General features: G+C 40.0%; 1 protein-coding gene across 1 annotated transcript in view; it reads right to left on the reverse strand.

Annotated features, from left to right (window-relative positions):
* ADGRB3 (adhesion G protein-coupled receptor B3) overlaps positions 1-21,942 on the reverse strand; it is a 796,551-nt gene that overhangs the window by 399,997 nt on the left and 374,612 nt on the right. Inside the window, exon 9 of the mRNA XM_075554045.1 lies at positions 16,027-16,221. Coding sequence (XP_075410160.1) covers positions 16,027-16,221 — 195 coding nt within the window. The remainder of the gene's footprint in view (positions 1-16,026; positions 16,222-21,942) is intronic.

The following is a 21,942-nucleotide window of genomic DNA, read 5'->3' on the forward strand; positions in this document are numbered from 1 at the left end:
GACTATGCCTGAGCCAGCGGAAATCACTACCTCTGTTTTCAATGCACTCACTTGGAACTATTTTAAGCAGAATACAGTCTATATTGGAGCAGCCCTGAATTATGCATTGGGCAGCTCAATGGTGAGCAGTTCGAAACCACCATCTCTTCTGCAGCCAAAAAGATGAGGCTTTCTACTCTCATCATAAGCAGTTACAGCCTCAGAAATCCACTGGAGCAGTGCCATCCCATCTTAGATGGTCACTGTGAGTTACAGTCCATTCAATGGTAGTGGGTTTGACTTTGAGTATTTTATAGTCCACATTGAAGGGGAAAAATAGAAACTTAGGATTTGAGCTTCCTGTTTAAATTCAATGATTGAAAGGTTAATTTTACAGACCTTGGGAAAGTGGTAGCTGAATGCTTATTTTTACAAATGTCGAGAACTATAATCAACTTTTAAAAAATGCAATAGAAGATAGAATTAATTGTAATCATCAGGATAAATATTATTTTCTAATATTCAGTTACAGTGAGCAACAGTCAAAAATCTCTAGAAAACATGGATTTCGGTGGATAGTTTAGACAAACCATCTAAGTAGAAAACAGAGAACTGGTTTTCTAAGTAGAAAACAAGGAACAGGACCTCTAAGTAGAGGGCAAAGCACAGGGTATCTGAGTAAAAATTGTTCCTTGCATTCAGGCAGTGGTGAGAAAGTTTTTCAGGAACACAGCTTCCTAGCAGTCTCCATGGATACCACCATGTAGATATATTTTAAATATCTTTACTTAAAGAGAAGATGGAAAGAACACACAGAGTCACTGTACCACAAAGAACTAGTAGACATTCCACCATTTCAGGAGGAAGCATAGGAGCAAGAACCAACGGTGCTTATGGAAGAAGTTCAAATGAAACTGAATGCATTTGCCAAAAATAAGGCTCCAGGAGTTGATAGAATTCCAAGTGAAATGTTTCAGAATGCTGAAGAAGCTTTGAAGGCACACATTTGCCTTGCCAGGAAATTTGGAAGACAGCTAGCTACTTGACCATCTGACTGGAAGAGATCCACATTTGTGCCCATTCCAAAGAATGGTGACCCAACGGAATGCCCAAACTGTAGAAGGACATCATTGATACCGCACACAAGTAAATTTTTGCTTAACATCATCTCACAGCGGTTGCAGCAGTACATTGACAAGAAACCACCAGAAGTTCAGGCCAGATTCAGAAGAGGACATGGTACAAGGGATACCATTGCTGATATCAGACAGATCCTGGCTCAAACAGAAAATACCAGAAACGTGTTTACTTGGGTTTCATTGACTATGAAAAGGCATTCGATTGTGTGGATCATAAGAAACCATGGATAACCTTGAGAAGAATCAGAATTCTGGACCACTTCATTGTGTTCAAGTGGAATTTGTACGTGAACCAAGAAGAAGTTGTAGGAACAGAACAATGGAATACTTCATGGTTTTAAATCGAGAAAAATGTATCTAGGTTGTATCTTCTCACGATAAGCTGATCAAATCATCAGAAAAACTATGCAATGTGAAGAACAGCGCAGCATCTGGATTGTAATCCAATACTGAAGGCTACAATCTTTGATCTTCCTCAGCAAGTGCTTCAAGTCCTCCTCACTTAGAGCAAACAAGGTTGTGTCATTTGCATTCCACAGTGTTTGATTTTGTTGTGCATGGGGTCACTGTGGGTCAGTGCTGAGTAGATGGCTCCTAAGAACAACAACCTAAACTATTTTAAGGACCAAGCTTTCATTCCATTAAGAGGTCTTTCAACTATTTCTGGTTGTCTTTCAGTAAATATGTTTCTTTTTCAGGAACACTAATGTGTTAGTCTGGGTAGACTAGAGAAACAAATTCATAAACATGCATATGTGTATAAGAAGAGTTTTATATAAAAGAGCAATTGTATATTGAGTAAACATCCCAGCTCAGTCCAGTTCAAGTCCAGAAGTCTGATATTAACCCATATGTCTGATACCAATCTATTAATTCCTCTTCAGACTCACACAACACCTGCAATGATGTCAAATGCAGGAGGATCACAGGCACGTGGGTGGAAAGTCTTATGAATCCAGTGGCAGTGGAAACATCTCAGTACTGTCAGGGATCTACACATGGCTCCTCCAGCTCCAGGATTCTAGTGTAGCTCCATGTGTCTTGCAAACAGGACTGTCTCCCAGGGAGTGATTGTGTGTCCCGTCTCCAGTGAGCTATATATTTCCTTAGTGCCTCCAAATGAGGTCACAAACCAGCAACCTGATTAGTGGGCTGAACTTCACCACTTCGTTAGCAATTGTCTCAAATTGACAACAGATTATGTAACTACCACAGACCACCCCTGGTCAATTTGACACTCTCACACAACTCTTTAGCCATACATAATTTTCAAACAAGGATAAAATCATTTCTGTACCTAAAAAGATAAAACTAAAATGCGCACAATCAATATGTGACACCCTCATTTAGACATAACATTCTATAAGTGGACAAAACAAAAAAAAGCCTATGCTTATATGAACACCTACACCATAAACCTATGAACATATTCCTAGGAATATATTCCCCTACCTATGAAAGTTTATAACACAGCCCCTTCATGCCTCTATCCTCCTAATTTTGGATATACAATTTCTATACTGCCCACTTACATCAATCCAGTACTCTCAGGAGACAAATATGTTCTCTGATGTGAAGAATCTTCATTCCAGTTGAAAACTTGTGAGTCTGCATCCATAAGCAAAGTCAAATCAGGACAGGCCATCCATAAAGTAGCAGCAATATGCACCTGTTCACAAATCTTCTCTTTATCTAGTTGGGTTCTGGTCAAATCAATGTGGGCTGTCTCACTTAGCCTCACCAAGGTGCCCATTGGTTACCTCATCTTTAGACAATGGGCACTGTCACAAATTCTCAACAACCCTAGCTCCCTTATGCTAGGTCATGAACTTCAGACCAGTCAACCCACTCTGGTCTTCTCCTATAGTCCCTGTGAACCACGTTCATGGGTATCAGTGGACAGACCCAACCCATCTCTTTATTACTGTATTTCTCACTTCCACATAACAAGTGGATCCAGGTGGTCACCTAGCAAGCATTTCAGCTTTCCCACAGGCTCCCTTTAATAGTTCAATCCTAGAGTGGAGAGTTTCTTCAGGAATCCAGAGTTTTCCAGCTTCTGACAAAAACACTAGTTCAAGATTCAAAAAACCAAAGAGTACTTTTTTCTTCAATCTGTCAGTAGCCCCCTAGGCAAGTCTCTTGGAAGGCAAACATCCTGAGCACTCCAAAGCACTGGGTGAGGCTTATCTTTTCAGAGCCTTCTTTGCAGATCTGTCCCAACCCATTTAAAGATTCAAATTTTAATGGTTGAAAACAAGGCTTAAAAATGCTCTATTTTTATCCTTCCCAATAATCACTTCTACCAATCATTTTATCAACAAAATTAAAAGGAAATAAGTATAAACACAGTAGAATCAGATACTAATCTCAATTCTTAAAACAATCCAGATCAATCCTTATCTATCTTATCTTAATCCTTATCTAAACTATTCTATTGATACAAAATATGGAATTAGGCCTCTGATGGCATCAAACCAGAACCAGACTTTCTGTCAGCCACTTTGACCTCTGTCAGCCATTTTCACTAAGTAGCTCTGAGAAATTCAAGAGGTGATTTTGTCTCCTGAGCTCAAAATATACATTAACAGCATTCATTTTCTTCATTTCACATAGGAATAACCAAAGACAACAACCAAACAAAATAATCAAAACTAACTTCTCATATTCTTTCGAGAAAACAACCCAGTCAACTGCATGGCCATACCTGACCTCTGGCTAGCCAAAGAAGAACACTACACATCCATTCTCCGTCTTTATGATATGTTTCTCTAGCACCCTACTCCCAAGTTACCAGAGTGTGTTAATCTGAGTAGACTAGAGAAACAAATTCATAAACATACATATGTGTATAAGAAAGAGTTTTATATAGAAGGGAAATTGTAAATTGAGAAAACATCCCAGCCCAGTCCAGATCAAGTCCAATATTAGCCATATGTCTAATACCGATTTTTAAATTCCTCTTCACATTCACGAAACATATGCAATGATGCCGAATGCAGGAAGATCACAGTCCAGTGGGTGGAAAACCTTGTGGATCCAGTGGCAGTGGAAGCATCTCAGTGCTGGCAGGGGTCTCCATGTGGCTCCTCCAGCTCCAGGGCTCTAGCATAGCTCCATGTATCTTGTTACCAGGAATATCTCCCAGACACTGAGTGTGTGTCCTCACTGCAGCAAGCTATTTATCTCATTAGCGCCTGCAAATGAACTTATCAACCAGTGACCTGATTGACAGGCTAAACTCCACCCCTTCACTTGTAATAGTCTCAAATTGACAGCAGATTATGTAACTACCACAACTACCATAGTTTTCTTCTCCAGTTACCTTTAGAATCCATGTCCTCTACCACCATCATTTGAGTAATACCACTTGCATTTATTAACCTTGCCTATAGAAAAATCAAGCCCAAAATCTTTTTGGTCTAAATGTCTTTATGATCTGTACTTGCTAATGAGCTTCTGAGTGTGTTGTTTCACGTGTTTCTATGTCTAGCTTGCTTCTGCAGATTCTATCTCGAGGCCTAACTCTCTATTTTGATACTACTGCAGATCAGACCTCTATCCTTGTTGTTCATCACCGTGGAGTCGGTTCCAGTTCAGAACGACTCTATGGGCATAAAAACAAAACATGGCAGGTCCTGTGCCACCCTGACCATTGTCCTTATGTTTGGGGCCATTGTTGCAACTGCTCTGTCCATCCATCTCTTTGAGTACTTTACCCTTTTCCCTGACCTTCCACTTTTCTAAGCACGGCATCCCTCTCCATAGACTAGGCTCTCTTGACAACAGGCAAAGTATGAGAGATGAAATCTCATCATCCTTTATGTCTAAGGTGCACTGTGACTGTACATCTTCCCAGACCGCTTGAGTGCTGGGCTGCTCTTTTGGCAGTCCATGATACTTTCAATATATTCATCACGAACTGGTCAGACCTGTGAATTCCTAGAAAGGAGACAAACTGTACTTCTACTTCATTGCCATAATTTGACTTTGTGTGTCTCTTCTTCAATAATTTGCAACCAGTTCCACAGCAAGCCTGTTCACTTTTACATTAAGAGCTACCAGGCTGATAATAATGGCATGGCAAAGTGTGCCAAGTCTTAACAAATATTATTATGTAAATATAGATATATATATTTGAGGGGCCCTGGTAGCATAGTAGGAGGCATGGGGGCAAAGTTATTAGTGTTGGGATTTGATCCTAGTGGTCAGCAGTTTGAAACCCCTAGCAGATCTGCAGGTTCTATTCCCATAAACAGTTACAGTTTCTAAAACCCACAGGGGGTCCCTATGAGTCAGCATTGACTCGATGGCAGTGAGTTTCATTTACACGTGGCTCTGTAATCCACAAGGTGCACATTATAAAATCACCAGCCACTCTGTGAAAGAGAGACAGGGCTTTCTACTCCCATTAAGAGTTACAGTCTCAGACACTCACAGGGGCAGTTCTACACTGTCCTATAGAATTGCTGTAAGTGGGTTTGACTCTACTGCACTGTTTAGTTTATTATTATCATGTATTTAGCAAACATTATTTCCAAGTTTTGTAACAACCTTGAAAAATAACCACTGATATCTCTTTTCATAGTTCCTAGTGAAGGTGCTGTAAACTCAATCCTCTCTTGATAAAATGAGACAGGTCTAAGATTTTACAGAGGTTAAAAAAAATAGGCAATCTCTTTCTCTCTACTGCTCTCTCTGCCTCCCTTCCTTCTCCCTTCCCTCACTCTTTCTTTCAACAAGATGTCCAGAGTCGTTTTCTTATGTTTTGTGAAACAATGTGAATTCCCTAGACACCATTCTATCACTTGTGTTCATTCCTTCATTACATGAACAAATCTTGAGTGTCTGCTCTGCCTCCGCAGGAGCTGACGGTGTTGTGGAGTACCTAGCGGGTTGCTCACGACAAGGAAAACAGTGACAGCTAAGTCCAAGGAACCGTCACCTACTGCGTGGGAGGAAGTGAGGCTTTCTGTGTCAGGAATATCCACAGCCTCAGAAACCCCAAGAGGCAGCTCTGTGCTGTCCCAGGAGGTTGTGATGCGTCAGAATCGACCGATGGCAGTGAGAGTGGCTGCTTGTGCTTCGTGTTTGGACTGTCCTTCTGTGCTACAAGACCCAGGAGAAGTCCTGGGGACACAGACATACTAATGTCTCCAGGAACTCTTAATTGACAGCTTCTAAAAGACCTAGGAACAAATAAGTAGGCATACACTGCTATAGGCAAGATTATGATGGAGGGATGTTTACAACATTTTGAAAGACAACACAACTAAGGGGAACAATCAAGTTTTGATCTGACTTTGGTGACTTGTCAGCTGAGAGGAAAAAACAAATATTTTTGAGCTGGATCTTGAAATAATATGTTCAAACTTGAAAACTGGGAAGATAGTCCACATGTAATACAAGTAGAATCTTGGATCTATGACACGTCCCAAAGTTTGGGAAATGTTATGCCTGAAGCGAAAGAGCAAGAGATGTTTGGAATGTCTGTTCTACAAGTTTTCTTTCTTTCTTTCTTTTTTAAAGATACCGATGTATCACTATTCTAAACCATACAGTCATTTTTGTTTGGGTTGTTGTTTCCAGGTTACCGTGTCGGAAATCAGGACTAGTCTCAGAATGAGTAGCATCTTAGCAGTGTCTCAAGAAACCCCGGAGGAACTGTGGATCATGAGTTGGGTGGCCACTCACTAAGAAGGTCAGCAGTTTGACTCCAGTAGCCACTTTTAGGGAGAAAGATGAGGATTTCTGCTTCCCCAAAGATTTATAGTCTAAGAAATCCGCGGTGATAGCTCTACCATGGCCTATAGGGTCACTGTGAGCAGGTGTTGACTCAATGGCAGCGAGACTATTTTAGTACTATGTAACAGCTACATGAGCTATATTTTCATTTTAGAGAGACGTAAAACATTGATATGTATTTTAGGGTTTAGTGTCTAAAAGTAATGAAACACAGTCCTGCAGTCCTATCCAGAGATGGTTCCTTTGAGGTAAGAGGCATACGGCTTTATGAGAAGCTTCCCTTTCTGATTGTAATGTCAAACACAGCAAAACCAGAAACTCCAGCTTTGCCTGGAGTATAATTTGCATATGTTTTATTAAATGCACCTTACAGACCCATTGGGTGTCTAGCTAATGAGAGTGATAATGCTCTGAAGCATCTTCCTTGTTTACCTTTTAAATGTTTTATCTATTTTTATTTTATATTTGTCCATAAATATCAAGTTTGTAGCATGAAAAACTAAATATTGAGGAACTGGCAAGTGTTGTTGGAGAGGAACCTTTGAAACAATGACCCAGGAAAAGAAGAGTAGCTATTGAGATTGCTTATGATGTACAACCAAACACCTCATGAGATATGGTTCTCTGATTTGGAGGCTTAAGAACGTGGTTTCATGGGACGTCTCATTTAATTGACCTAATGATATGCTTATTGTTCTATCTTCCTCCTACTTCCTTGACAAGTGCGTAGTGTCTTGAAAGTTTACAATTGACCATCCATGGTACAAAGACAGATGGATGTGTTGCCTGCAGCTACAGGGGAAGAAGGGGAATGAGGAATAAGAGGAGTGATGTGTGGTAACAGAGAATATATGCTTAATTATCTCTAAACCCAACATCCTCCTTTGCCATGAGACCAGAAAAACTGACTAATGCCCACTTAATACGACTGAACATTTTCATCAATGAGTCCAGCGAAGACTAAGGATCAAAATGGGAGAATACAAAACAAAAATTCAGAATTTCAAATTCTTAAGAATTACAGACTTTATAGAAGGTTAGATGGACTCCTAAAATTATTACCCTGCCTGACATCATCTTCAAATCTTCTGTGCAGTGAATTATTTTGTATGGTCCTTGCAGTTTTAAGCTTCATAACAACAACAACAACAAAACCCAATAGGGTAGAGCTTACAAAGGAGAGGTCCTTATGGCCCACCAAGAGGATTGGATAGCTGATTAATAATGTCAGTAAGGTTCATGGCACCCTTGTGGGGTAAGATCATCCAAGTAAAGTGCATGGGACCTTAAGGGGGGAGGGGTGTTAAATTTTTCATCCCACTACAAGAGGATGAAAATGAACTTACGCTAAGCCATCCCAGGGATGGAAAGTGGAATCTCATCACAAATAAGAAAGAAGAGAGAGTCCATTGGATCTGATATCCCTGCACTGACCCTCTTCAGTACAAGAGTGAAGGCTATGATATCAGAGATGGTGAGTGATGGCGGGAAGGAGTGGTATCAGAGGCAGCAGAACCAGGAGACTCGCAGAAGACAGTGTGGTGGGCTCGCTCTGCCCTATGGAGTGAAGAAGCCAAGTGCCTAGGGAGGAGATTCATTGATGCAATGGTTGAATTCTGAGCATTTAACATGGAGGGATCCCTAGAAAGTAGCTTCTTGAGCGGAGTATGAGGAGCCTTCTGGAGAGATTTTTCCCAGTAGTTGAGGCTGAAGGGCCATGGGACCAAGAGACCAGAGTACCTAGGAGCAGTCGAGAAGTGCCTTCTCTTGCTGGACAATCTGGATCGTGAGCATTTTGGAGTCTAAATTGTTCCAATCACATAATTATGAATCTCATCTGTGAGCTCGGTAGTGCAATTCTGAATTATTCAAACCAGCAGGGAAATATAGCATGCCATCAGAAGGGTGGTCCTCAGCCATTTTTAAAGCACCTTATATGAAGACCATTTCCTCAACTCTTCTTGAATTCAAACAATATTTTAGCTTAAGTAGCAACGATGCTCAACTTGAATATTATGCTGTAAATTGATGCATATGGGATTAAATTGACAATCATAACCTGAAAGATTATGTTTATATAAATGAAGGAGGAGTAACTGATAAAGGAGGGTCAAAATAGTAGCATGGTTCACAAAAATGTAACCAAGGTCACTGAGTTTCATATGTAGGAATCACTAAATTGGTGTATGTTCTGCTATGTGTAATTTTAAGAGCTGAAAATAAAATAAATTCTTTTAAAATGAATAAACAATGAGTTTAAGATGTATGCTGTGATGGTGGGTATCATCTTACTAGGAAACAGCTACCAAAGAGTTAATTAAATGATTTCTGTCAAAAACAGTTCCAGATCGAAGGAAAGGGCCTTATTTCATTTAAACTCTTTTCCCTTATTAAAGTAAGTATGCACTTCTAAGTGAAACTTCGTGTTGACTTAGCAAAGCAATATTTTTGGAATCCAAGACATGCTTTTCCCCCCTTTTTTACATATGAAAACCATAGCAATATATGTTAAAGCCCCAATTACCTTCATTAGATAAGGAAATGCTATGTATACTACCCTGATTTGTTTTTAAATGACTGGTTCCCTATCTGGCTTCCTGTTTTCTCAGCTGTCATTGGCAGTCAATCATTGCTCTTCAGTAATGAAAGAGAACATCTATTCTCAGAACTCCAAATTCAAATTGTTACTTGCCTTCAGGTTGGTTCCGACTCCCAGAGACCTCCCTCAGGTGGTGCAGAGAATAACTGACACCGTCCGCTTGGAATACTGGCTCTCACTGATGTGGATCATTCAGAGTACATGGAGTGAAACTTTCATTGGTTCTTAAGCTGAAAGTGGAGTCTCTGGGTGGAGCCAATGGTTAATGCACTCGGAAGAAAGGTGTGGTGGTCTCCTGAAAGACCACCGCTAAAACCCTGTGGACCACTGTTCTAGTCTGAGACTTATGGACTGGGTCAATAGGAGTTGGAATTGACTTGATGGCAACCTGTAAAATGTTTCTTTAAGCTGAAAAGAGTATTCTGCTTTAGACAGTTGTTAAGCCACACTTGTTGGGGGGTGGGGTGGGGGGAGTGCAGAGTAGGGAAGGGTGTGGGAAAAAAACAAAACATTTAAAACCAGTGAAAAATTACAATAGATTTGTGGTGAGTTGATGTGAGGGAAGGAAAGGAAATAACAATGTAATCTAAAAATATGTGGTCCAAGGTGGCAGTTCATGGGTTTTCTCATTAAACTCCACTTGATAGTATGGGAATTGTGCCCAAATTGACCCCAACACAATGGGGCAAAACACTAAGAGTGTGCAACAGAGCAGCAAGGGAAGCAAAGGGGCAGGGCATGGCACCCATCAGACTTGACCAGAAAATACTAGTAAAGTTCAACAGACCTGAAACTATTGATAGGCTTTCCTTTGTTGTTTTGTTTTGCTTTTTTTTTCTTTTGTTGTGCTGTTTTGTTTTGTTTTTATGGTTATTATTGTCTCTGCATTTCAATATAGATAAGATAGGTGGGATAAACAATCCAGAGGAGGAAACAACAGGACTGACAGTTCTGGGGGTGGGGCTGGGGTAGGGGAAAGACTGAAGAGGGGGAGGTGGGAGAAAGGTAGGGTGTTGCCAACAAATCTAGGGACAAGGGAACAAGTGATCTAAAATTTTATGGCGAGGAGGGTGTAGGAGGCCTGGTAGGGCTGGATCAAGGCCAATGTAACCGAGAGGAATTACTAAAACCCAAATGAAGGCAGAACATGATAGTGGGACAGAAGGAAAGTAAAAAGGAAATAGAGAAAAGAACTATGAAGCAAAGGACATTTAGAGAAGTCTAAATACAGGCATGCACATATGTAAATATATTTATATAAAATATGTATTTATATATAATGATAAGGAAATAGATCTCTGTCCATCTATTTATATGTTAAGTATTAAGGTAGCAGAAGGACATTGGGCCTCTACTCAAGTACTCCCTTAATGCAAGAACACTCTGTTCTAATAACCCCGGCATTCTGTGATGCTCATCTTCCCAACAAAATTGCTGAAGACAAAATGGGTGCATAAGCAAATGTGGTGAAGAAAGCTGATGGTGCTCTGCTATCAAAAGATATAGTGTCTGGAGTCTTAAAGGCATAAAGATAAATAAGCAACCATCTAGCTGAGAAGCAACAAAGCCCACATGGAAGAAGCACTCCAGCTGGTGTGATCATGAGGTATCAATGGGATCAGGTATCAGGCATCAAAGACCCAGAACAAAAATTATATTGATGTGATTGAGGGGAAGGGCAGAGTGGAGACCCAAAGCCCATTGGTAGATCATTGGATACCCACTCACAGAAGGGTCACAAGAAAGAGACGAGCCAGTCAGGGTGCAGTATAGCACTGCTGAAACATACAACATTCCTCTAGGTTTTTAATGCTTCCTTCCCCCACTATCATGACCCCAATTCTACCTTACAAATCCAGCTATGCCAGAGCATGAATACTCCTACAGATAAGAGCTTGCAATGCAAGGAATCCAGGACAGATAAATCCCACAAAACCAGTAATGAGACTAGCCATACCAGGAGGGTAAGGGAAGGTGAGGGGAGAAAGGAAGGACAGATCATAATGATCTATATATAACCCCCTCCCAGGGAGATGAACAACAGAAAAGTGGGTGAAAGGAGACAGTAGTTCGTGTAAGACATGGAAAAAAATTATAAATTATCAAGGGTTCATGAGGGAGGGAGGAAGGGCAAGGGAGGGGGGAAATTAGTTGATACCAAGGGCTCAAGTTAAAAAAAATGGTTTGAAAATGATGGTGGCAACATATGTACAAATGTGCTTGATATAATGGATGGATAGATTGCGATAATAATTGTAAGAGCCCCCAATAAAATGACTAAAAAATACTGCTACAAAATCATTGAAACCTTTATTAACAAATAAAAAAATCACTTTATAAATTTCTTATATATTAAAGTATTATTTTTGAATGGATATGGATAATACAGAATGTGAGAATGGGACATAAATGCAAAAAATTGCATAGAAAATTCAAAAGCCTTGCTAAATAAAAATCACCATTGACAGACTTTCTCCAGGGTTTTGCACTAGCTCTTGTTGAGGGGAGTGGGTTGGAACAGGACAAAACATTTTCCACCATTCTAAAGACTTCAGAGTACAAGTAATACAAGATCCCAAAATGCAGCATAGAAGGTGCTAATGCAGTTCAGAAGACAAAAGTACCCAAAGATGTCTTTAGAATGCTGGATGGACCAATGTAGGCTGACAGCACAGGGGGATAAAAGATGAAAAGCCAGGGAGCCTTCAAAAGGGCGGAAGTAGTGAATTTCACTCAAATATGGTCGCTTTAAAGAAGAGAAATTAATGCACACAGTTAACCTACATATTATAGAATGCACTAAAAACAAAGCTAAAGGCTGTAAATTGTCGTTCCAAAGGCTTTAAAGCTCCATTGAAGGGTTTGTCCAGAAGGAGCTATTAATGAGACCATAATGTCTAAGCAGGACGGGGGTGCAGATCAAGGTGGGAAAGAAGATAAAAGAACAAGGCCAAGAAAATAAGGTAGGCTGAGGCATTCGGAGACCAAATTAGAACAGCAGCAGTGGGAAGAGAGGGGGAAAGGATGGAAGATAACACGTGGGCCGACCCAAGAGAAAAGGAGAGAAGCGGAAAGTCATCCTGACACAATGGTGCTGGCATGGAGACTGATCATTCCAAATGAGAACTAGGAAATCTAAGAAGTTTTTAAATCTATGATGAGTTTAATTTATTCACATTTAACCTGAGATTATTGGCCATTAAAAAAAAAAACCAACCAAAAGTCTTGAAGATAGAAGATTGAAGTGTTCCTATAAAGGTAAGGTTAACTGAGGTTACAAGCTGGATATTTAACCATGTCGTGAAGATTTTTTTTAATGGGTGCAGAGTATACGTAGAGCTCCTGGGAGATAGAAATGGCTAACCTGCCCTGAGACTAACTGAACAGCTCATAGTTGAGTCCTCCCAAAGGTGCTTCGGAAGAAACATTTAGTGATTACTTTCAATAAATCAACCTCTGAAAATCCCTTGAAACCCAGGTCCATTCCCATAGACTTGAAGTTCCTATGAGCCAGGACGAACTCAAATGACGACTGGTTATAGGCTATGTAGTGAATTATGGAAAGCAGAGTAAGCGAAGCATACAGTTCTCTGAATTTCAAAGAGACGGATCATCTGCAATGGAGTTAGGTACTACATAATCCAGCAGTCCAGAAGACTTGCTAGAGTTGGGCCAGGATTTTTGATAGGCTGAGATGAAAGAAGAAAGAAATTCAATTGAGGGGGGCCATTCTAGATGCCATAAAATATACTAGAATTTTTTTTTATTGCAGCTCCTATTTGTTAGAGAGGCTAGAGCATCGATATAACATGACAGAGGGTTTCTGAGACTGGAAATCTTTACGGAAGCAGAGAGCCTCATCTTTCTCCCTCAGAGCTACTGGTGAGTTTGAACTGCTGCTTTTGGGGGCAGCAGTCCAACACATACCCAACAGGGCCACTATGGCACATAAACTAGTAGGACAAAACAGGAGAAACCTATTCAGTCTAAGAAAAATAACCACAAGCTAGGTGGTCATATTCCATATATCCATCCAGTAAATGGCCTAGACAAAGCACTGGCTTAAGGTAATTGTTAATTAAGTGAATGAACTCTAATGAATAGCTAAACTAAAATATGCCCCACCCCCCACAAACCTGGGCACCTTAATTTTTAAACTGCAGCAGATAAACACCCTAAAGTCCTGCACTCTAAAGGGCACTAGAAATTCTTTAATGTAAGAATCTGCCTGCTGTCTGAACAGTAAACACCATGTCTTATGTAAAGTTTCTGTTCTTGAAAATGCAGCTTGCATTTTCTGTCAATGGCATCACATTTTATTTTTAAAACTAAACACTAACAGAGAGAAATGCTTCAGAACTGCAAAAACAAAACAAACAAAAACTTGCCTTTTGTGTACTTTAAAATTTTTAAACTTGGAAAGCTTTTTCATTTATTGTAAGGGGGTAAAAAGATATAATCTTTTCATTTTCCCCCAAAGTAAAGTCATTAAATATGTATCCTTTAGAGACTGGTGGTACAACAAACAACACTAAGAATGCTCAAAGCGGTTGGTTCATCAGTAAGAACGAGACACCATTGGCTCTCCATACTCTCAAGCTCCGCATCTTCAGATGCAACCAAGTGAAGCTCAAAAATATTTTGGTGGGAAAACAACCACGTTGTCAAAGCAGCCCCTTAACACCTAACAAGGGGCAGGGAATGCTATTTCACAGCCTTTCACTGGGTTAGGATTCCTAACTGAGAGATGACCGCAATATGAGGGGAATAAGCTATATGTACACATGACACCATTTTATATGGAGATTTGAGTATCCTTTGATTTTTATATCCATCGGGGAGGTGGGGGTACCCTGGAATAAATCCCCAGAAAATACTGAGGGATGACTTTTAAGAGTTCCGTTGCTATCTCAAAGTTAACAGCTCAAAACTACCAGCCACTCTCTGTGAGAAAAGACCTGGTGTTCTACTCTCCGCCAAATGACTGTCTAGACATCCCATTGAAGCAATTCTACTTAGACACATGCGACACTATGAATCTAACTCCATGGCACAGGGTAACAAAAAGCCACAAGTGGTGAGAAACTCAGAATTATTTTTGAATGGTTCCATGATTTCCAAAAGAGCCCCCTTTCCCTCCATAGCCAATTTACAACACACACACACACACACACACACACACACACAACTGTAGCTCAGGGCTAGCAAGTCAATTCTAACTTACAGTGACTCTATAGGACAGAATAACCCACCCCATAGGGCTTATAAGGCTGTAAATCTTTATAGGTGCACAAAGCCACAACTTTCTCCAATGGTGTAACTGTGGGTTCAAACTGTTGATCTTTTGCTTAGCAGCCTAGCTCTTCATTCACTGAAAAAGCAAACTGAAGAAAAACAAACTCACTACTGTCTAGTCAATTCCAACTCAGCACTTCTGTACAACAGAGTAGAACTGCCCTTGTGAGTTTCCAACACCATAACTCTTTACAAGAGTGGAAAACCTCATCTTCCTCCTTCAGCACAGCTGGTGGTTTCGAACTGTTGACCTTGTACTTAGCAGTCCAATTTGGAATCCACTACACCACCAGGGTTCCTAAATGGATCCCCAAGGCTACTTATATATATTTAAAAATCACACAAATAATATTTGAAAAAAGAAGGAAAAGAAAATTTCCATTCTGCACATAAAATTCCTAGATGGAGAATAGACTAATTGAAAACAATACTTGACCTGGGAGTTTTGCCAAACCTCTATTTTAATGAAGTTAGATAGAGATGTGGGGAAGACTGTGATGGAAACACAGACACCGGCTCAGCATTTTGGACAGGAAGGAATACATTATAGCCTACAGCATGAAAAGGGTTAATCTGAAATGCAACTGGAGTTGCATTAAATATGCTTTGTTTGCCATTCAACAGGCTTTGTTTTAATGGCATAGGCAATACTTAAAAGGGTAAGTACTTAAAACTGTATTATGGACATAAGTGAAGTTGCTTAGAGAGTCTTTCTTAACTAGAAGCATACACTGAACAATTGTACTCAGAACGAGTGCCTATTTTCCTGATATACTAAGACAAAGGTGCCACAAAATTAAATATGATTTCCCTTTTTCTAATACAAAAAATAAGCAAACACATCCTAAACAATGGCTTCCTTGCAGGTTATAGTTAAGGCACTTTCATTATGCTTAGTGTACTTTAATAGCCTCCATGGCAAAATGGTGATATTAAATGCGAGACTGAAACATCCATGGTGCTCCCTCGAATTTGCGACAGCACTTTTAGCTGAAGGTCACAGCACTTTCGGTGACCCATATCCCCATTCAGGGGCTCCTTGAGGTGTTTTATCTCCATTTTATGGTAGAGGACACTGAGGTGCAAAATGACTAAGAAAATTGAGATCATTTCTGAGCTCACACTAAGTACAAGCTAGATGATCGTCCCTGAAACGGGAGCACTCTCTACCTCCAGTCTCGCCTGCCTCCAAGATGGCCGCGTGGACTTGGGACCGCAGATTGATTGCATCGTCTCTAGTCTTTTCATTCACGTGCTTGTCTCCCTTACCTGGACACCATCAGACGCAGGGGTGTAACTTGCCCTTTTAAATGTGTCTGTCACGTTTCTGAGGATTTCAACGGACATCAGAAGATCCCCTGCATAGAAATTTTTCCTCTGAGTTAAATCCAACAGTGTCTTGGTCACCTGGGACATCCCATCACCTGCTAGCATCCGCTGCCCCTTAGCAAGATGTTCTTTAATCTGTGATGGTCAAAAGAACAGAATACACATCAGAATCTTCATTACGATTTCTCTGAACATCATGAACAAGTCAATGTATTTAGTTCTCAGTTAATTTTAAGATAGTTTTTCAATAGCTGAGAGCATTTAAAAACTGTAATTCATGTGAATTCTAAACTCATAGGCCAACATCCCAGATCAAAAAAAAGCCAATGAGCATATAAATTTGGCAGACTTACCAGGTAAAATTCTCAGGATTCACAATTCAAGACATTGGGGAAAATGAATACTGCTTTAGGTTTCTAATTGAAGTAAATATAAAATGTAAAAATAACTTTACATATGGTAAACTACGTGTGATCAGAGATGAGAAATTATATATACTTCAAAATTTCCATTTTTACAAACAAGCTGAGCTATTACCTTTTGCATTGCCTCCTAGTGTAAACACATCTTTATATAGCATCAAAAGCAAAAACTTGCCACAAGAACAATTTCAGTTTAAAACAAGGTAACAATTTCAGCTTAAAACAAGGTATCAAAAACAACACATTTTTTCAAAGCTGTATATTACTTTTTTTTTACAAAGCAACCTTATCAAAGTACTCTCCATTACACTTAATACATCTGTCAAATTAATGATTCCATTCTTGGAAACAGTTGTCAAACTCATCTGTCTGGATGGTTGACAGCACTTCCCCCTTTTTTTTTCTTCACCTCCTCTACTTAGTCAAATCACTATCCTTTCATGTCTCTCTTCATTCGAGGAAACAAAAACAAGCTGCAAGGAGCAAAGTCAGGTGAGTTAGGTGCCATGGGGCAAGAGATGCATGCTGGTGTTTTGGCCAAAAACTGGTACACTAAGATTGCTGTATTAGCAGCTTCTTTGTTGTGGTGGCAAATCCAGTCTCCCGTCTGTCGCAAATCAAGCCTTTTTTTTTTATGTCGCATGCTGTCATGCAATCTTCTCAGAACCGCTAAATAGAAAGCTTGAATAACAGTCTGACCTGGTGGAATGAACTCCAAATGCACTAAGCATCTCACGTCAAAAAAACAAATGAGCATCATCTTGATCTTTGATTTCACTTGACGAGTGTTTTGGGGTGATGTGACAATGGTGTCGTCCACAGGCTGAAGAATAGCACCATGTCTCATCACCCATAACGATTGCAGATAAAAGTCTCGGTTGTTTCAGAGCTGGTGCTTCAAAGCCCGGCATGTTTCCACTGGATTCTCTTTTTCCTGGTCAAGGCACATATTTTGCAACTTTCCTTCTCATTCCCAAATCTTCTGTTAAACTTCACTGAACCAAGCTCCAACATAGTCCCAAGAATGTCCCCATTTCGTCCATGGTCCCTCGTCAGTCGTTGAGCACAAGTGTGCGGATTTTGAAAGTGCACACAGTTTCATCCCTTCAGGAAGTGGAAAGACTTCTAGAACGAGGTTTGTCATCAATCAGTTTCACCTTTTTAGAAACGAGAAAACTACTAGTATATTTAAGTTTTTCCCACAGCACAGTCCTTGTAAGCTTTGTTCAACATCACAACAGTTTGGGTGGCATTTTTCTCCTGAGCCGGGAACAAAATGTCACAGCTGCACACTGTTCTCTTAAATTGGCCATCACAAAAAATGAGGTTAGAGCGAAACTGCTTTTATCAAAAAATGCACTGTGACCAGAGAGAACGCTTCCAGGTGACACCACTGGGTGCACTAAGTCAGAGTGGTGCTCCATGCTCGCCTAGCAGGAAGTGTGAACTATGAAAGCCCTGTCCAGCGGAGTTTTTCCTTTTATGGGGGAGGGGGTACCCCCTCATACAATTGGTGTCAGTGTGGAAAATGCTGAATTGGCAAATGTAGTGATGTATCTATGTTCCCCCAAATACAAAAAATTAAAAAATTAAATAAAGGTTAGTAAGGAAATATAACCCCACAGAAAAATTGATATACAAGAGTTAAAGTGAAATACGTGTAACTACTCAATTTTCATTTCTTGTTTCCCTTTTTAAAAAGGTCCCAATCTGTCTTTCAAGAAATGACAATCTGAACAAAAAGATTTTTTTAAAAAAATGTATTTACTAAGGTGTTTTTATTTACATGCTAGATATTTTACAACATTTATCTTTCATCTCTAGTGTTCTGTTTAAAATATTTTGGTTAAATAAGCATTTTTATGAGACATTCCTTTGCATAGTTTTATGCTAAAAGTCTCTATTCAGGTAGCGTATTTCATCCTGTTTCATCTTTTAGTCCTCTTCCTGTCTCTTCTCCGTGGCAGCCATCAGAAATGGACTAAAGTCCAAGAAGTGGCACGGCATCAATGATCTGTCTAGTCCTTTTGAATCTGTTTACTCTCAGCGCTCATTCCGTTTCTCAGCCAATCAGAAAGGATTGTAAAAGCCAGCTGCTGGCTTCCCTGAATAGTGTCATGAGACGGAATCCAGTTGTGCTTGAAACTACTAATAGCATTTACAATTTTCTGTCCAAGTCATGTATTCCATGCCGTTGTGTTTTTTCTCATAGTACATTTCCCTTCTCTTCACTACACCTTTGCATATAACCACTCAGATTTGATTGCAAGTCTTCTAAGTAGCTAAATAGAGTTAATCAATTCTGTGTCTGTGTTCTCTCCTACCTTACGCAGAGCTGGCTGGTATCACAGTGAATTCTAATGATTTGATCTTGCTGCCTGTATTTATAGCCTGCAGCACACAGCACAAGTTAGTGTCTGTAGTGAAGTCAGGTCTACGAAGTCGTACTCTAACTATAGCATTCACAAAAATACGTTTTAAAAAAAAATGGGTTTGAAATCAGTGGTGCCTGACTTTAAATTCTAATTTGCCAATTTATTAGCTGCATGATTTTAGCATCTTGGAAACCTAGCTCAACATTTCTTTTATTAAGTTAAATAAACTCACAACCCCCTAAAGTAATCAGCACACTTTCCAGCATAAATGAGAGTTTATGATGAAGCAAATGGTTAATGTGCTTGGGTGCTAACCAAGCAGCTGACAGTTCGAGTCTAGGAAGAGGCACTTCAAAAAGAGGCAAGCTAAGCTACTTCTGGAAACTTCTCCACTGACGAGTCAATGGAGCACACTTCTATTCTGAAACACACGGGTGGCTGTGAGGTAAAGGGATTCAGCGGAACTTTTTATGTGTTTATTTTTTATCATATAGACCAGTGGTTCTCAGCCTTCCTAATGTCGCAATCCTTTAATACAGTTCCTCATGTTGTGGTGACCCCACCATAAAATTATTTTCATTGCTACTTCACAACTGTAATTTTGCTACTGCTATGAATCATAATGTAATTATCTGATATGCAGGATGTATTTTCATTGTTACAAATGGAACATAATTAAACATAATTAAAGCAGAGTGATGAATCAGAAAACAACATATAATTATATATTGTGAAATATTTATGTGTTTTCTGATGGTCTTAGGTGACCCCTGTGAAAGGGTCGCTTGACCCCAAAGGGGTCACGGCCCACAGGTTGCGAACTGCTGATATAGATGAAAGCTTCTCTCCCAGCAAGGTCTGTGTGCCCTACATGCTGGCGTTTTAGACGCTGCTCTCGCTGTTTTGCCCCTGCATTTCCTTTTCATTGCAGTAGAGTAGAGCAGCGCTGTTGACTGCAGCACCAGTGGCTGCACTGCACGAGAAAGACACGGTTGCTAGCCCCCTTGAAGACCTCGGGCTTCAGAAACACAACGGGGCAATTTGACGCTTTTCTGGAAGGTCACTGTGAGTTGGAAACCGCTCAATGGCAGTGCTTTTATTCCTTGAATTTTGAGGCTTCCAAAAGAGATGCATGTGTTTTAGGTTTTTACCCAGATATGAGCTCCCTCAGATGAGTCTTGCCTGACTCTGTACCTAAAAGCGTACCCTTATCATGCTCAATCCTCGTACCCTGATTCATCATGCTTAACCTCACCAGAAATCATGCTGTCTCTATCTTGGTTGCTTTGTTTTACCATTTTTTCTGCTTCACCTGTAGATTAAAAGTTTTGTAAAGGTGAGGTGTGACCTATTTTGTTTACTGTTATCTTCTTGGCACCTAGAGAAACTACTCAATATACTGAATAAATTAATTAAATTAAGGAATGAGTCAACTTCCTTCTTCATTCCTAGATTTAAGTCAGATCTAAAAGCTATGCCAGCTCACTCACACATAATTTATAACAAACACTAATATCAAATTGCTAATGAGTTGATTCTGAATCCTGGCAGTCCCATGTGTGTCAGAGTAGAATTGTGCTTCATGGGATTGTCAATGGCTGATTTTTATTTTATTTTTTTCAGAAAAAGATATTTCTCCCAAGACAGTGCATAGTGGACTAGAACCACCAACCCTTTGGAGAGAAAAATCATTCCATTAAATGCTTACATCACTCAAGGACTTGCATCCACTTTGTTGCTGTTATGTGCTGCCCAATTGGTTCCAACCCAGAATGACACTCTGTGCAACATAAGAGAACCTGGTCCTATATCATCCTTAAAATTGTTCTTATGTTTGAGCCTATTCTTGCAGCCAGTGTGTCAATCCATTTCTTTGAGGGACAACCACTTACCAAGAATGATGTCCTTCTCCAGAGATTAGTCTCTTCTGACAACATGCCCAAAATATATGAAGCGAAGTATCGATATCCTTGCCTCTAAGGGGCATTTTGGTTGGACATCTGCCAAGACAGTTCTGTTCTTTTGGTAGCTGATGGTATTTTCAACATTTTTCACCAACATGGTAGCTCAAATGCTTCAATTCTTCTTTAGTCTTCCTTCAATGTCCAACTTTCACATGCATATGAGACCTTTGAAAATGTCATGGCTAGAGTCAGGTGTACTTTATTCCTGAAGGTAACATCCTTGCTTCTTTTTTAAAAAAACACTTCAAAGAGGTCTTGTGCAGCATATTTACCCACTGCAATGTGTTCTTTGATCTCTTGACTACTGTTTCCATGAACACTGATTACGGATCCAAGCAAGGTGAAATCCTTGACTACTTCAATCTTGTCTCCCTCTTTCTGGATGTTACCTGTGGGTTACTGCTAAAAGTGAGGACTTTGGTGGTCTTCACATGAGTTGTGTCCATACCGAAGGCTGCAATCCTTGATCTTTATCTGCAAGCGCTTCAAGTCCTTACTTTCAGCAAGCAAGGCTGTGTTATCTGCATATCATTGGTTGTTAATAATCTTTACCGATGCCACAGTCTTCTTCATAGAATTCAGTTTCCCTGGTTATTTACTCGGCATACAGATGGAATAAGTATTATGAGAGTATACAACCCTGATGTACACTATTACTAATTGCAGACCAGGCAGGATTCCCTTGTTTTGCTCTCCTAACAACGGTTCTCAACCTGTGGGTCATGACCCCTTTGGGGGTCAAATGACCCTTTCACAGCAGTCACCTGATTCATAACAGTAGCAAAATTACAGTTATGAAGTGACAACGAAAATAATTTTATGGTTGGAGGGGTCACCACAACACAAGAACAGCATGAAAGGGTCGTAGCATTAGGAAGATTGAGAACCACTGGTTTAACTGTTTCTTCATCCATGCACAAGTTCCACATGAGCATAATGAAGTGTTCTGGAATGCCCATTCTTCACAAAGGTATATAGTTGTTGTTGTTTTTTTTTATGATCCACATAGTTGAATGTCTTGGGTAGTCAGTGAAACCTAAGTACACACCTTTCTGGTATTCCCTACGTTCAGCCAGATCCATGTCCTCTTCTGAA

This window comes from Tenrec ecaudatus, chromosome 7, assembly GCF_050624435.1.
Source record: "Tenrec ecaudatus isolate mTenEca1 chromosome 7, mTenEca1.hap1, whole genome shotgun sequence".
Classification (NCBI taxonomy): Eukaryota; Metazoa; Chordata; class Mammalia; order Afrosoricida; family Tenrecidae; genus Tenrec; species Tenrec ecaudatus.